We start from the raw sequence: 18187 nt of genomic DNA, 5'->3' as shown, positions 1-18187 counted from the left end.
CGAAATTGTTTTTCCATCATGATTATGAAGATTAGAAGTTTTGATTTAATTTTATTTATCTTTTTTCCCACCTTCCTATAAATTTTTGCTGATTTCTCTTTCTTTTTGATTTCTATCATGTTTATTTAAATTTTCTCTCTTCAATTTTAATTATTGACATCTATCTCTAATGGGTTTCTAATTTTTCTGGCAGATTCTTCATTATGTATATCATGGAAGGCATCCGGTTTTGGACTATTGCAATTTCAATTCTTCTTTTGACAACTATATTGTTGCTGTCAAGTTTCAATCTATGGTCAGTTTCGACAGCAGTATTGCAAGCCATCAATCTCAAGATGGATGAAAACAGTATGTTCCAGTATTACAATTTGGATTATGTTTATGATCACAATGAGGTTAGTGATTTCATCAGCAGTGAGTTCATACACCGAGTTAAGTTTCAACAGTTATAAAGTTTCCAGATCCAAAATTTTAAATTTCAAAAATAAAATCTTCCCCAAATTAGTTTGCCTGATTATAGGGATTACAGCTCTTTTGAGATTATGTATCAGTTGAATCTCTTTCGTTACCATATAGAGACTTATTCTTCATATTTTATGAGGATTTTCTTTCCTAATATTACTCAACATAGTTATCTCAGTATAATAGATTATGGTTACTTTCTAAGGGTTTTGTATATTTATAAGAAAAAGAATTCAAAGACTTTTCTCATATCATACACTAGAAGAAAATCACAAACTCTAGCCTTCACAGAAATGTCTTCATCTTCAAACGACCAAGTTTCTGGTATTACTTCTCAAATGCAAAAAACTAAGATTCGAGATTTTGGTGCAAAAAAAAATGAGGCGTGTTGTGGGTACATCAAGAGCTTTATCTGTAGCTACTGATGAATGGAAGAATACTCTTATTGGTAAAATCTACTCTAAAGATCCAGTTGAAACTGGTGTTGTAAGAAAGGATATTCTCTAATTATGGAAACAATACAAAACTAAGGAGATTCGTGGTCTAGACAAGAACATTTTTTTTCAAGTTCGGTACCAATGAAGTAATGAAAGATGTGCTTAGAAGAAGTCCATGGAATGTTGCAAAGAGTTATCTCAATCTGAAAGAGTATGATGATCATTTATTGTTGTCAAGGATCAAACTTTCACTCATAAGAAATGAAATGTTCAGTTATAAATCTTTTGATTGAACATCATTCTGTGCAGGTGGTGGATGAAGCATTGGTTGAGTCGGGTCCAAAAATTCACATTATTCCAGAAAATTGCAGACCTGGTTATGGTAGTATGATTATTGCAAGGGTTAAGATAGAACTTAAAAAACCCCTATATAGAGGTGGTTGGTGGAACACAACTGCAGGTGGTGTTACTTGGGTTAGATATCATTGGGAGAGACAACCACATTCTCTCTGCCCAAAGTGCTTTGTAGTTGATCATGATGATGATGAGTGTGAGAATGTAGCTAAAGATCTTAGAATCAGAAGATATACTAATGAAGAGTATATCAACTATTGCAATAAATTGGCTACACAGTATGGTGTGGAGATCATTGATGATTTGGATTTAATGTTGAAACAAATATGTGAGGCAAGCCATAGACAAATCAATGTTGAAGCTGAGGAACAAGAAGAGGTAAGAAGGTCGAAGAGATCAAGAGGTGATATAGCGACAATATCACTGGTCATAATGTTGGAACTACTAATTCATCTGGTGACATTGATGGCATGGACCATGACTTGGCTGAGGAAGGAGATCAAATTGCAAGGGAGACCTTTCATGGAATGAATGAGGCATCTGCTAATTTGGTAATTTTCTTACACAACTATTCTTTTTGGTATTTGCATAAATTTGGTTTCTGTTATATTTTTGTTTCAACTATGAAAATTTTAGCTTGGAATGTCCAAGGCCTGGCCAAAAAAATCACTAAAGACCAACTCTTTCTTCTTGTTAAAAATACAATCTCCAGATTTCTTATTTCTCTCTGAGACTAAAATTGATTGTGATAGGATGAGAGTTTTTGCTAATTCTTTGAACTATTGTAACCATGTTTGTATTGATAGAGTAGGTCTTGCTGGTAGTTTGATTCTTATGTGGAAAGATGGTATCATCTGTGATGTTCAAGATGCTTCAACTAATATGATTAATATAGTTACTAGGATTGACCCTAGTAAACCAGAGGTCCTAGTTACTTTCATGTATGGTTCCACCTATATAAAAAAAAAAAAGGAGCAATGGGACTATTTGTTAAAAATTAGTGAAAATATAATGCAACCATGGATAGTGACAGGTGATCTTAACTTCCATATTCGTGATTTGCATAATAATTCTGATTATTCTGTTGAGGATAAATATGTACAAGAACAGATGAACATTTATGGTCTAATGGATATTGGATATACTGGTAGAAACTTTACTTGGTCTAGTAACAAATATGGAACTGGTATTAGGAAATCTAGAATAGATATGTCCATGGGTAACAGTTACTGGTGTATGAATTTCCTTACAGCTAACTTGTCTCATTTAGTTCAAGCTGGTTCTGATCACTGTCCAATTCTTTTATCTCCTACTGAGATGGATAATACTAAAACTTGGATACCTTTTAAATTCTTTGCTATGTTGATGAAGCACTTTGCTTTTAAGAATCAATTACAAGTTGCTTGGAATAATGATATTCATGGTTCTCCTGCTTTTAAACTTGTTACTAAACAACAACATACTAGACAGAGACTTTCTCACTGGAATAGAATTGAGTTTGGAGATATTGATAGGAATATCAATAATCTACAAACTCAACTTGAAGAAGCCCAAAAGGCTCGAATTACTGAATCTCGACATGATAGGATAATTAGTATCACTAAAAATCTAGACAATTGGTTTGATATTAAAATTGAATTTTATAGGCAAAAATCTGGTGATAAATTTATCACATAAATGGATAATAATACTAAATATTTTCATATCTTGGCTAATAGGAGAATGTTTAGGAAAAATATAGATTGTATGTGTGATGTTAATGGTGTCGGGTATGATAATAGGGATGACATTGCAAATTTGTTGGTTAACCATTTTGAGACTGTTAGTAAAACCTCTAACCCTTGTTTATCTGCTGATACTTTTGACATTCTACCAACAATTATTTCTGACCAGAATAATCTTGATTTCACTAGAGTCCCTTCAAGTGAGGAAATTCATAATACTGTTAAACACATGTCTTCCTGGAGCTCTCCAGAGCCTGATGGTTTTCAGGATGGCTTCTACCAAGCCAATTGGGATATTATTGGTCATGATCTTATCATTGCAGTCCGAAGTTTTTTTGAAAATGGTTTTATTCCCTCTTCTTTCAACAAAACTTATATTTCCTTGATTCCTAAGACTGATGAAGCCAAAAACCCAGTAGATTTCAGACCTATAGGTTTGTGCAACACTGTTTACAAGATCATCTCAAAAATTATTGTTGAAAGAATTGAACCACACTTGAAACACCTTATTTCCCCCTATCAAGATGCTTTTGTCCCAGGGAGAGTAATACATGACAATTTTATTGTTGATCATGAAATGATACATACTATGAAGCACAAGGAAGGTATTAGTGGCACTATGGCACTGAAACTGGACCTTTCTAAGGCATTTGATAGGATTGAATGGCCTTTTTTACTAGGTATTCTTAGGAAATTTGACTTTAATGAGAAATTTTTTGGTTATATAAAGCAATGTATTTCAACTACACAAGTTGCAATTTTTTTGAATGGTTCTCCTATTAAGAGTTTCACACCCTCTAGAGGAATTAGGCAAGGTGACCCACTTTCACCTGATCTTTTTATTTTGTGCATGTAATACCTTTCTAGACTCCTCTTAAATGCTGAAACTAACCATATAATTTCAGGTGTTAAGGCAGCTAGAAATTCTCCAGGTATTACTCACTTAATGTTTGCAGATGACCTCCTGATTCTGGAGGATTTTGGTAAAGTTTCTGGTCAAGTTCTCAATTTGGACAAATCAAGTGTTTACTTTAGTCATAATATCAGTCCTAGTACTAGACAGACTCTTGTTACTCAACTTAAAATGTCTGAAATGAAAGACAGTGATAAATATCTTGGTGTCACTCTTTTGATAGGTATAGAAAAAACTAGAGCTTTTAATCCTGTCATGCAGTCTTTTGGTTCTACGCTCAAAAAATGGAAAGGGAAAACAATGAATCATTCAGCTAGGTCTACTATGGCGAAACATGTGCTTAATGCTTTGCCAACTCATCAAATGGGTTTCTTTAGATTTCCTAAGACTATGATTGAGAAAACGGACTCCATCCAAAGGGATTTTTGGTGGGGTCATCAAAACAGTAGAGGTCATTGTCCTATTGGTTGGAATAAACTTAGTATACCTAAATATTTAGGTGGTCTAGGTTCTAGAAATCTTGAGCATTTTAATACTGCTATGCTCACTAAACTTGCTTGGAAGGCCTGTAATGAAAGTAACTCTCTTTGTATGCAGATTATTAGATCAAAATATGGTAAGAATGGTAGCTTACTTCATCTTGATAAACTCAAGGATGATTGTTCATGGATTTGGAGAAGTATATACTCTGGTCTTGAGGTTGTCCAACAGAATTCCATGTGGATTGTTCAATGTGGCAGAAAAATTAATATATGGCTAGATAATTGGATAATACGTTACAATAGTCTACATGTCCCAGTAATGGTAATATCTAGTCTAAATTATTATTCTTTGGTTTGTGATCTTTTTCTCCCTAATACTAGGATTTGGAATACTGATCTTATTACTTCATTGTTTAATCATGAGACTGCTACAACCATTCTTAACATGAATATTCCTTCTATTGGTCAAGATTACCTAGTTTGGAAGCCAGACAGAAAAGGTAAGTTCTCTGTCAAAAGTGCTTACAACACCTTATGTTCTGATTATGTTAATAATGCTATAAACTATGATGTTATACCTAGAGAGGTTTGGAAAAAACTCTGGCACATGAGGGTTCCTCATAGAGTACAATTGTTCCTGTGGAAATGTTTAAAAGATATAGTACCAACTAGGGAGAAAATCTCAATTTTTAAACATGAGATTGAGAACCATTGTGTTTTCTATAATCATTATATGGAAACAAGTAATCATATTTTTAGAGATTGTCCTTATGCTAGGTCAATCTGTCTAGGTATGAATATTAATATCTCAACTGTTTTGTATGATTTCAATTATTTCCATGAATGGTTGGTAAGTTGGTTTACAGATCATGACACTAATGAACAGATTGCTAGATTTGAGGCTGAAGGCTATACTTGTAAACTAATGTGTACTATCTGGTACATTTGGAAAGATAGATGCAATTTGTTTTTCCAGAATGCTAAACCAAATGCTAATAGTACAATAATTAGAATTAAAAATATGTTCCAACAATGTAATATTTCTTATACTACTGCTAGGATAAATAAAAGTCATCATGAAATTATAAAGTCTTAGTTACCACCTGAAACAGGATATGTGAAAATCAATATTGATGCTTCTTATATGTATGATACTAAAAAGGGCAGTGTTGGACTGATTACTCGTGATTATGCAGGTTCCATCTTAGGGGTCAAAGGTGTTAATCTAGATGAGGAAGTTGCTGCATAATTTGGAGCTTAATACTTTGAGTGCAAAGCTTTGTTGTTGGCAGTAGATTGGATTGAACATCCAGATTACATGAATGTGGTTTTTGAAATGGATTGTACTAATGTGGTGAACTCTCTTCTTAGTGATAAATCACAGATTCACTGGCATAACCAACATTTACTTTTAGCTATTAAGAATAAAAAATTTAGGTACAAGTTCTGGTTCTGTAAGGAAGTCCATAGGTTAAGTAGTAGTGTTGCTCATGCACTTGCAAGGAAAGCAAGGCTTGAAGCCAACAATTTTCTTTTTATGAACAATTATCCTCCCGATATCATCAAAATGACAGAAGATGACTATGTAAGCCTTCAATTACATTAATAAATAATTCTTTAGTATCAAAAGAAAAAAAAAATGAATACTCACTAGACTCCAGCATGTCTACAAACAATTTCTCACAAGTGTCCCACAGACTAAATTGTCGACCTCTTGTTGGAAGGTCGAGCTTTAAATACAATCCAAAATGAGATAGAGTGACCCTCATGATTTTACATCAAGTTAAGATAAACTTTATTTAAGGACTCTATTTGGAGGAATTTGTTAAGCACGGTAGCTATGACATGGCTGCCAAGTGGCCAAGTGGAAATGCAAAACAGTTGTGCATTATATGTAACTTGGCCAAGGTCAGATATGCGGGGCGCATGTCTGAGTTGCATCTAGACAATGACATGTGCCAAATAGGCTTTGGACATGGCCAAAGATGTGAGATTCGCATCAAGAGATTCCAAATGAGTTTGGCATATAAACTATATGCATGAGGCGTGCAGGCATGCAATCAAGACTTGTATTAGCAGACTTGCATTATTGGGAGAATGATACTCAGCAATGATTGCGGGACTTTGGTTGGCAAACACAATCATTGTGCAACAAGGCTGGATGACATGTGTCGGGCACATGGCCTTGACGGTTTACACTTAGTTACACGGAAGTTGTTTTGCTTTATGTTTGTCTCTAGGAGAACAGTTAGGAAAGTTGGCACAGTTGGCCAACTTCCTTGTAACTGCCTGACAGTTACTTGTATATAACTTTTGTAAGGCTATAAAAGCCCTATCTTGTGAAGGGATTGGGTATTCTAAAACAAGAAGAGTGTTTAACCCTAAGTGTGCAATAAATAAAAGGCTACGACCTAGTTTAAAGATAAGTTTTGTTGGTGCATTTGTCTATCTGTTTGGCTTACTGTTAATGCATCAATTGGAGTGTGTGTATTTGGTTGAAAGCTTGAAATATTTGTGAGAAGAACCTCTATTTAGTATGGGTTGAGTATAGATTTAGTCAAGAAGTTGAATTATTGGCTAAGTGCGAGTTGGTTGAAATTATGTTGTGGAGCATAGTTTCCATTGTCAAGGTCGGTATTGCATTTGGGTAGTGCGTCCCTATGACAATTCGGGTACTAGAGCCCTGGTTAAGGGTCTCTCTGTTCATGTTGGATTATAGAAGGAAGATTGAGTTTGTTGTTGTTCTTGAAGTTGGCCGTGAATTGTATTTGAAGTGAAGTATCCACGCAGAAAATACAAGGCATAGAAAAGATGGATCAAGCCAAAGGTTAACATTAAAAGTATGTGAACCATATATTCAAGAATCTACAAGCAATAACCAGACATGAAGGATGTCCTCAGAACAACTTGATGAGGGTGAAACAAGTTGTTCTACATATCAGAACTACACTATGGGTACCAGAGATGCTGCAAGTGCTGATGAGAAACAACATGATGTTGGGAAGGCTCAACATGATGTTGGCAGTGGCCAACATCGCAACATCAGTCGTTTGCTAGGGAGCAAAGCACACACCAAGAAGAAAATGTCTTCTGGACTGATGTACATTGATGTGAAGTTTTAGAGCACTGCTCGGTCGAATATCTTTCAACTACATTCCAGTCCGAAGTTAACTTGGAGTAAGCTAGTGTCTGTAGCGTCTTAATACAATATGGTGTTCAAATCTGGACCAGGTCCCGGGGTTTTTCTGCATTTGCGGTTTCCTCGCTAACAAAAATTCTGGTGTCTGTGTATTTATGGGTAAAAACGGTTTCTGCTGGTTTTGGTAAATTCATGTGTATGGATGAGAAACGAGTCTAAACCCTAAACAATGTACTGCACAGGAGTACTTTTGATTCGAGAGATCAATTTGTACAATCCTAGCTTAAAACAAGAAATGGATGTTCCAGGCTTGCTTCGGTCACAAAGTGAAGGAGAAGGGTTGGTCTTAGGGATGGAAGCGAAGAAAGTGTTGAGACCAGAATCGTTGATCCTGAAGGTGTGGTTGTTTATGACTTGTATCAGAAAGTGGAACTGGCTAGCAGAATGGAAATCTACCAGGTGATTTCTGGATACTATGTTGTTCTCTGACCGAAACTTGTTGTCTGGTGGAAATAGGTGAAACCTATTTATACAAGTCGTAATAAAACGTACCCTAGTCTCGTAGGAAGTGGAAACGATTGAGTGGTGGAAGAGTGGAGTAACGTGTAACATCAGGAATTATGCTTCCATAATGAAGGATCCGTTTACACCATTACTTCTTGCCATTACTAAACGCCCCGCTTTATGATACTTTCTTGTAACGGGCGTATTGCACGCCGCACGGTGTAAACCGCCAGACCAATACCCTGATGAGTATCCCCCAGTTTGTGACATGTTTGATGTCTCGAGTGTTTTCGTGAAAAACGTGTAGCACTTTTTTACGTGTGGCAAGTTAAAATCAAGAGTCTTGCTGCAGGAAAATAGCATGTGATGCTATTAGGCTCGTCTTGGATGGTCGCCTAAAACTTTCCAAAAGTATGTCAGTTCGGTGGCGAACTTCAATGGCTGAGATCGCATGTCATGAGGAAGGGTAGTCGTTGATTATGACTACCTTGTGTTGGCGCCTGATAATGGCGCAGTGGCGTTCTGGTGTACGCAAGTGGCGATGTGGCATGCATGGCATGGCTCGTGCATGCCAGTGGAACGGTGGTGCAAGTGGCTCCTGGCGTAGCCATGGCCACTAGATTTAGGCGGTTGGTCGCCTAAAACTTCCCACAAGACTGCCAGCTCGGTAGCGAACTTGGATGGATGAGATCGCATCTCATGAGGAAGGGTAGCCGTTGATTATGGCTACCTTCTATTGGCGCCTAATAATGGTACGGTGGCGCCTTTAGCGCACGCCAGTGGCATTGCGGCATGGCTGGCATAGTTCGTGCATGCCAGTGGCGTGGTGGAATGGCAGGCATAGTTTGTGCATGCCAGCGGCACGATGGTGCAAGTGGCGCCTGGCGTAGCCGTGGCCACTAGACTTAGGTGGCTGGTGGCCTAGAAGTTTCCACAAGTCTGTCAGTTCGGTGGCAAACTTGAATGGCTGAGATTGCATCTCATGAGAAAGGGTAGTCGTTGATCATGGCTACCTTCTTTTGGCGCCTGATAGTGGTACAATATCTCTTTTAGTGCATGCCAGCGGCATTGCGGCATGGATGGCATATTCCGTGCATGCCAGTGGCACGGTGGAATGGCTGGCATAGTTTGTGCATGTCAGTGGCACAATAGTGCAAGTGGCGCCCGGCGCAGCCGTGACCACTGAAATTTTGGCACGTTGGTGTTAGACTCAAACGTGGTGTGGCAACATCAGTTTCAATGGCCACATTGATCCCCATGTTATGTGTAACATTGTTTGGATCGATTGGCGCGACAACTTTGCCTAAATTAGGGTTTGGCATGTCGAAACCCTAATTAGCATATATGGCATGCAGCATGCGATAGGTGGTCGTGGCATGGCATTTTATACAAACGATGCAAGAGTCATGCCGGAGGAGACATATGCAAGCCACCATGTAGAAACGTCCACAGGATCAAATATTTCCACGGGTGGCTGTGGTGTGGCGCCTTTTTTAGGGTTTCCTAAGTATGTACGGCTTGTGGCATGTTGCGGGCCCGAGGTGGCATAGTTTTGTACCACGATTAGAAATTAGGGTTTCTTCCACCGGCACTAGAGCATGGACGCGCCTAGGGTTTAGGATAGACAAATTTAAGTTCGTTGTGAAGCTGGTCACGCACGGAGATGGGGTTGGAAAGTTTTGGCATGCTGCCGCGGTGAGTGGCACGTTTGGCATGTGTGTTTGGCATTCCGTTTGACATGTGCACCTGGCATGCTTGTTTTGGCATGTTTGGCATGTTGTTTGGCTGGCATGATCGTTTTGGCATGTTTGGCATGACGTTAGCATGTTGGCACGGTTTTGGAAAGCCAACTTAGTATGCCTCTTGACACAATTTCCACCTCTTTTAAGGTTGTTGGCAGGTTTAGAGCAACCTGATTGGTCAATGAAAGTAGGGGGACGGACAAGCATGGGCATGGCCACCATTTTGGTGCGCCTGGCAAGTTTAATGCGACATGATTGTTCGATGGGGAATAGGGTCGGCAAGTACGGGCCCAGCCACAATTTATGGGAGTGTGGCAGGTTTAAAACGACCTGATTGGTCGACAAAGGAGTAAGGGTCGGTTAGGTAACATGGGGCGCGGCCAAGTTGCGCCGGCTGGCCTGTGGAATGGCCACGCTTCATTGTTTCTCCTTCTACGCATCTCCGTTACTCTTTGCTTTATGATTTTGGGCGGGACTCTGCACCCATTAATCCGCGGTGGATCAATTGCTTAGTTGCTTAACCGTAATTTCGACCAACGAGGTTTAGTATATTGCGCAGAGCGCAAAAACCTAATTTGTAAATTAGTCAGGTGAGTTATAACAAAATTGATTGAATTCTATGTGCTGGCACAAAATTCTTTATTTACAGAGTGTAGTGCGCTTTCTGACTGAGTATTTTGTGCAAGGGCCATAACTTTGGTACTTGGAGATTTGTGCTACTCTGCTGCGAGTGAACACAAATCCGTCATGCCATACCGATATTAAGGGTTCTTCCGGGGATTATAGCACCGGAAAGGTACTCAGTGAGTCTCATATTAATAAGTAATATATGCAAGGCGCCGAAATTTATAGAGCATCTGGGATTGTTGCTACATGCACCATTCTGGGTAAATTTCATGTGAATATATTGAATTGATCAATAAATGCACCAATGAAAAGGTTCAACACTCATCACTTTTACATGGATCTGTCTCTTTGCAAAGTGATAGCATATTAAATACGGGAAATTTACAACTTTAGCCCTGAACTAAAAACCACCATCAACACTGTGTAAATTCTTTTCCGCATTATATTTGTTTATATAATTGAAATATCACAGGTTGTGCGTAAATTTAATCAATTGTAAATCCAACCTTTGGTTGTTGATTAAATTGATTGACACTTGGATATTGGTTTTTGATACCTGATGTGATTCGTAGATAGTGGTAAAAGTGGTTCGATTCTCAGACTTGTGAAGGATATTAATTATACTTAAATTCTAATATTAAAATAGAAAACTCACTAAAAAGTATAGCAAACTCAATCAAAGATGATATCAATACTAAAAGAAACACTGAGGCTAAGATTCCACTATTTTCCAAGTTCAAAGTGATTAAACCAATACTTATATTTATGCAATTTTCTTGTTTAATTTGATTCTAAAATATTGCAACAAGTAGATTTTCAAAAGTAATAATTGTAAATACCAAGTATGAAGCATCAAAATTCTTAAAACTAAGCATACTCCATCAAAATAGATCACAATCACTCAAATAAAAATCATATTAAATAATAGTTCAAGGCAAATAATCATATAATTATTGCAAATAAAAAGATAAAATAGAATATACCACTTTTTGTTGGAAAAATAGCTTCCTCTATCGCCTCAGCAATGGGTTTAGCTCCTCATATTAATCATGATCTCAAAATATGTGTTTGTTGCTCAAAAGATGATTAAAAGAGTGAAAAGTAATAACACAGACTGTTTGCAACAATGTATTGGTGTTGCAAAACAGTTGTTACAATAGAACTGTTACAGAAAAACTATTGCTTTGTCGCTGATTTTAAGACCCTAGAATATGACTGCCCTGCACAGTTCAATGTTCTTCAGCTGTTAAACAACGACACTGTTCTGCGACTGTTTCCCGTGCGTCAATGTTCTTCGCGTTCTTCCTCTTCAGCAGCAGCAGCAGCAGAAACAGAGTTTGGTAAAGCTTTGATTTCTTCTTCTCTGTCTCTCCTTAGGTTCCCAAACTCTCGACACCTCTTCTACATGACCCAAGACATCTATTTATATCAAAAATACCGATTAAATCTCTCCCAAATCTTCCAAAATCTCTTTCCTTCTCTTCACGGCCAAGTTGCGGCAATTTCTTGTTTTAGAAGTTTTACGCGTTTCTGAGCTTTCCTTTTTATTCTAAACTCTTCTTTAGATAGATACAAATCTTTGGGAAGGTTTACAGCGCTTTAATCTCTCTAAAATTCCCTAAAACAGGTCACACACGTGACTTTCCATATTTTCTGTTGTGAGAAAAATCCGTCGATTGAGCCCAGTCTAATCGATTTAAACACCCGTATCAGATTCCTAGACCCATAAGGAGTCTATCTTATGAAAATCAGAGGTTTAATCAACCTCAAACTCCTCCAAATCACGATTGCCAAAATTGTTCTTCACTGCACTATTTTCCCGCCAAAACCTGGTTTTTTGAAATGTTGAAGATGGTTGCCCCTTATCCAGAGTAGGGGTGAGATTAGCAACTGCCTGGAAATGGGATGCCCCTTAGTAATTAGGTTACCCCTTATCTAAAGTGAGAGTCCGAATAGCAAATGTCCTCCGGGTGCTTTCCGACAACTTTTCGAGCCAATTTTTTCCAAAAATGTTTATTGGCCAAAAACACCTACAAATAAATAAAACACCATAATAAGTACAAAAATGAGCCCTGACAATATATAGAATCGAGACAAATCAGACATAAAAATGTGTCTATCAATACCGTCCAAGTTATTTCTTATATTCAATCGGGCTCGCAAATTCCTATTTGATTGATTGCAGATTGAATTAAGAAATTGAGATATAACTCTTTGATATACTTTTCTTAAGATTGATTCTGACTGTCTAGTTGATTCTCTTGAAAGTATATTGGATTTAGTCCATACAGATGGATGTGAGAGTTATTGGGTGTGGTTGTTATACCCCAGCTTTTTCAATTGGTATCAGCAGGCAAACACTATAAACCTAATAAGTTAGTGTTAGACTGATCCCTAAAGTTTGTCCCTATGAGAAATTTCTTTGGGAAACTTGCTTTAACCATCTGTAACGCACGCCAAAATTCCTTAAAGGTTGTTCTGAGCTTATTATCCATTAGACCTCTGGTCTCTCATGATAATCTCGCTCCATCTAAGACTTTGGAGAACTTAGATGATGAGGAACAGTCTAAAGGGAAAATTAAAAGTTCTTCTAAGAAAATTTGTTCGAGAAAACATGGTCAACGCTCAAAGATATGGAATCTCACTAGATTAACTCTTAATCTTTTTGAGGAATACTATCGTGATGGATCAATTAACAAAGATCTATTTAGAGTTTTTGAAAGCGTTTTTAAATTCTTAGAAAATCTTAATTCGATTGAGGAAAAGAATTGTTCTGATAAAAGTATGTACTTGTCAAATCGTGTATTCATGTACGAACTATACTTACTACCAACTCATGTGAAATTGATAAAAATATTTCTCGTGAGTTCGGTGTAGGTTCTAATTGTCGGAAAACGTCATTCCTTGGTCATAAGAAAAAGAATTCAAAAAACTCTATTAACGTCCCTGAGTATCATCATTACTATGATTATACCTCTGGTACATTTCATAAATATCGACCAGAAAAGGTGCATGAGGATCTCTATGCACATCAACCCTCTTGCTAACAAGATTGGCTCTACTCCATTTGTATATAACTTGGGATGGAGCAAGTAACGTTTTGATTTTTTTTTTTTTGTTTGGGTTAATTTATTTTTAATCTTTTTCTCTGAGAAATAATCCTTGACAAGTTTTTCCTCTCAAGTTTAATTAAAGTAATGTAGTTTGCTCTCTACTATCCTTTTACTGCATTGTACAGATCATCTCAGTGTGCGAACCTTGGCTGTTGAACGTTTCAAAAAATCCTGCTTTCCTTTTTCTGGTCGCGGTTCATGAACAGGTCCAATCCCATTTTATGGTTTATAAGAAGTGTGGCAGGCGTACCCTTCTTTTTCATTCTCTAGTCCGCGTACGCGAACTTTTCTAGGGTTCATGTATCATCTCCATTAAAATTCATCTTTGGGGATACAAAAGTAACTAAGGGTGTTATTCATCATCAAGGAGAAAATCAAGTACGTTCTTCCTTCTCCTTGTACTCTCAATTTCTAGGTCTCATTGTAAATTTCAAGGTTTCAAAGAAGGTTTCAAAAAACTTGGATTCTTCATCTTCTAGCATGATTATACCTCAAATCAAGATTCTATTAGAATTAGATTTGTCAATGATTCTAGTAGTAAGATCTTTGAGAGGATTTCTTCTAGTGGTTTTATTCTATAAAAGAAATTGGATATGGTTAGTGGTCATAAAGAAGACTTGGTTTTCTTTGAAAAATTTAATCTTGGAAACATCTTTAATGGTCTTGGTGAAGGTTTTGACACTCTCACAAGAATCTTCTATGCTAACATCCATGATGTTGATCTTGTGACATGGAATTCAAGACCATAATAAATAGAGAAAGGATTCTTGTTAATAGAGAGTTAATTTCAAGGATTACCAATATTCCTTTGGGTAATTTTAGCCTTCCTAGACCAAGGGAAGAAAGACCATCTTATGAAATGGTATTTTTGGCAAGAGTGTTGATTGGATTGAAGGGAAATTTCCTACTAATTATCTTAATCTTGCTTTGATGTCTTTCAGAAAACTTGGTATATCTCAACTTTGTCCCTCCATAATTGAGAATTCGCGGTGGACTCGTGAGTTTGCGGAGCTAGTCTATTTCATTGATTTGGGTTCTCGAAGTCTTGATATTTGTGGATTCATCATTCTTCAAATGCTCTCAATGACGTCATCCAACAAGAAGTTAGGCTTTCCTTGCTTAATTGAGCAAATTTGTCGAGCATATTCTATTACTCCTATTGGTAATTCCATTGGAACTCCCAAATTTGCTCGTCCTTGTACCTTCAAATATATGAATGGGAATGCTTTTAAAAGGTAAAGATGTGATTCCCTTGATGGTTCTTGTGATCCTAGCACCTTGACTCTAGATCTTCTCCATCAAATTCACACGGGTGTATGTAAGATCAATTCTAAGGTGAAATGCGTGCAAGAACAATTATGTGTGATTGCCACTAAGTTTCCCGATATCAAGGAATATATGGATAGGATTCAAGCCTCTTGGATGGTTACCGATGATGAAGATGATAATTAAATTCCTTATCTCTTGCTTAAATTTATTGTGTTTAGGAAACTTCTTATGAGAATTTATTCTCGTGTTTTAAGAAGGATAACTAAGGTTTGGAATATCTATTATTGTGAGTACACATAGCTATTGCCAACGATTTTCATCTTGCAATGTTTTTAGATTTATTTATTTAAATTCTGAAGTTTATTTGGAAGATTATTTTGCAGTATTAATATTTATGATTTTATATATTGTAACTTGTTACGTGATATGTGTGTTTGCATCCGTGAACTGTGATTGTCCCATATTTGCTCAAAAGTTAAGTCTATCATATGTCTTTATTGATAAAAGATAGAATGAACTTTTGACAACAAAAGTTAAGCCTATTATGTCATTATGCAAATATCGATGGAAGATAGGATGAACTTTTGTCTACAAATATTAAGTCTATTACATGTTTCTATGCAAATATTGATGAAAAATAGAATGAATCTTTGAATATTCCGCAGTATTGGTCTTTCCCTGATCCACATCTTTGTGTAAATACTGTGCGGCTCCATAAGTTCTCTTATGTTGAGCATTTCCGATTAAATTAATCATGGGTTCTCTTGTGGTTAACTTAATTTAGTATTTTGGATACAAATTCATATTTCATGAGATTTGTTAATGTCCAAAGAAATCCTTCTTTTCTTGTGAAAGTAAAGGTCGCTCTTGTTGTTCTTTCTGGAATGAATTTTATGGGGGAGAGTTCTTAATTGAACTTGTGCTTAATTTCTAAATCTTTGTGGGGAGTGCGGCTGTGGAATATTGTAGGAGTTTTCTTGTATCTTTATAAACTCCTTGATGAATACACTAGTTTCGGCTATGTGAAATCATCGAAACAAAGTTAATATGTTCTCTTTTGGTCATGAAGTATCTCTATGAAAATTTCATTAGGATCCCACTAGTTTTCGTACCTTTGCCAATTTATATTGACAAAAAGGGGAAGAATTAATGTGTAGTTCACACTACAAATGCATGGTTTACGGATCATTATGTAAGGGGGAGTAGTTTTCATGTGAGATGGAGTATTGACTAGGGGGTGATACATATCACCATAGTATTGTTGTCAAAGTTGTGATACAATTGGACTTTGATGATGTGCAATTATACTATGACACTGTATAACAATGATTGAGATCTACTGTTTTCTCATTGTTATAGCTACGGATCTTCAACAACTATGATGCTGAGTTGAACATGTTCAGAATCACTGGAGTACTTGGAAGTGACGAAGATTTCGAGTAATGTTGAAGAACCAAGGAGATCAAGCATTTGGATGAGAAGCTACAAAGTTTGTTTATTTTGTAATCCATATGTATTGATAATTTTGTCACTAAACTTGACAAAGGGGGATATTGTTCGAGCACTGCTCGGTCGAACTCGCAAGCGTTTCTATCTCAAGCTTATTTGTCAAGTTTAGTTTCCAAAACTATAAGTCTTGATTTCTAGTCTACTTATAGTTAAGTCTCGGATTAGGATAGAAAGTGTAGTTGAGCATTAGAATTCACGGCGTTCATCGACTAAAAACGAAGAACTACTAAGGGGATCTTGAGGAACTTCATCAACAAAAGGTATGTGGAGACTTGAACTTATCTATCACTCAAAAGTCTATCTACTTTATCTCTTATTTCAGACAAAAGTCGTATAGCTATATAGACTTCAATTATGCACATTTGATATTTCGAGCTGAGTTTAACTCGCTTACATATTTCTCAAAATATGTGTTGGTAAGCTTTCTCTTTGATGTAGACTCGGAATGTTTCGTATTGATCATTCGATCACTTGAAAATTGCTTTGAAGCTAATAGTTTGTGTGAGACAGCTATTGTTAGGGCTGCACAAGACCCGCCCACGATACCCAAACCCACCCGTACCCGCTAAATCCGTGGGTTTTTAATCCATACCCGCCCGTTGTGGATGCGGGGTTGGTTATGAAAAAAAAACGATGTCTGTGGGTGCGAGGTTGGTTTAAGCTAATACCCGCCCATACCCGCCCAAAAAACCCGCAGATTATATACCATTAGATAAAACTAATCCTAATCGTCCATTATGAAACCCTAATACTAGTAGATAGGATAACTGATAACCCTCATTCACTTTGTACACTCTTCTCTCTTTTCGGCCTCTCCTCTTCTTCCTCCTCAGTTCTCCTTCTTCACCTACGAACGACAATTACCAGAAATCTTCACCAGAAATCGACAACAACAACTTCGAATCTTCACCAGAAATCGACAACAATCGAAAAATCAACAGATTCAACACTTAATCTTCATCTGTGAACTTCCTAGATATGAATATTTTGGGGGTTTTGGTTTTTTTTTTCTCACTTAATCAAGGAGAATAGAAGTTACTCTAAATACTTGAATATAAAGCGGGTTTAAACCCGTTTAAACCCATACCCGCCCAACCCGTAGCGGGAGGGTTTTGTTACCCGCCCGCTGTTTGTGGGTGCGGGGTTGGTTATGAAAAAAAAAAACCGCAGTCTGTGGGTGCGAGGTTGGTTTTAGCTTATACCCGCCCATACCCGCCCATGTGCAGCCCTAGCTATTGTCATCTTCCAAGATTTTTTCAATGATTGAAATAAGAGTTTAGAACATTTGGATATAAGCACAATATGCGTACTTGCATATGTGTAATCCAAGTCCGAGAACCATAATATGCATACCGGTACATGTACTGGTTGGTTATTGAAATTCCGGGAACTATAGTATGCATACTGATAGACACATTTTTGTGTCCGATTTGTCTCGATTCTACATATTGTTAGGGCTCATTTTTGTACTTATTATCGTGTTTCATTTATTTGTAGGTATTTTTGGCCAATAAACATTTTTGGAAAAAATTGGCTCGAAAAGTTGTCGGAAAGCACCTGGATGACATTTGCTATACATACCCCATATTTGGCTAAGGGACACCCAAGGTTATGCGTAGCCCAAATTCATCCTCAGCACCCAAATTTGTCTATAGCACCCATTTGCTGAAGGAACCCCAAGACCGGATAGGGGGCAACCCTTCTTCTTCATTTCAAATTTCATTTTTGGCGGGAAGAAGAGTCTCACCCCTGGCAGATTTTTTCGATCAGATTTTGGATGGGTTAGAGGTAGACTGAATTGCTGAAACTTCATGGGTGGACGCGATATGACTATATAACGTTGGTATGGGTTTTATTTTGGACAAACTTTGGCAGAATCGTCGCGTGGAGAAAAACAGAGCTTCATGAAGTT

General features: G+C 37.2%; 1 protein-coding gene across 1 annotated transcript; it reads left to right on the top strand.

Moving 5' to 3' along the window:
* The first annotated feature begins 2930 nt into the window (after positions 1-2930).
* LOC113305173 lies at positions 2931-7494 on the top strand. Its single transcript, XM_026554266.1, has 6 exons — positions 2931-3792; positions 3883-4872; positions 5239-5370; positions 5485-5568; positions 5665-5957; positions 7315-7494. The coding sequence occupies exons 1-6, from the start codon at positions 2931-2933 to the stop codon at positions 7492-7494; spliced, it is 2541 nt and encodes an 846-aa protein (XP_026410051.1).
* The last annotated feature ends 10693 nt before the right edge of the window (positions 7495-18187 follow it).

This window comes from Papaver somniferum, chromosome 8 (assembly GCF_003573695.1).
Source record: "Papaver somniferum cultivar HN1 chromosome 8, ASM357369v1, whole genome shotgun sequence".
Lineage (NCBI taxonomy): Eukaryota > Viridiplantae > Streptophyta > Magnoliopsida > Ranunculales > Papaveraceae > Papaver > Papaver somniferum.
The sequence above is the reverse complement of the archived record's forward strand: the minus strand, read 5'-3'. Positions and strand labels throughout refer to the sequence as shown.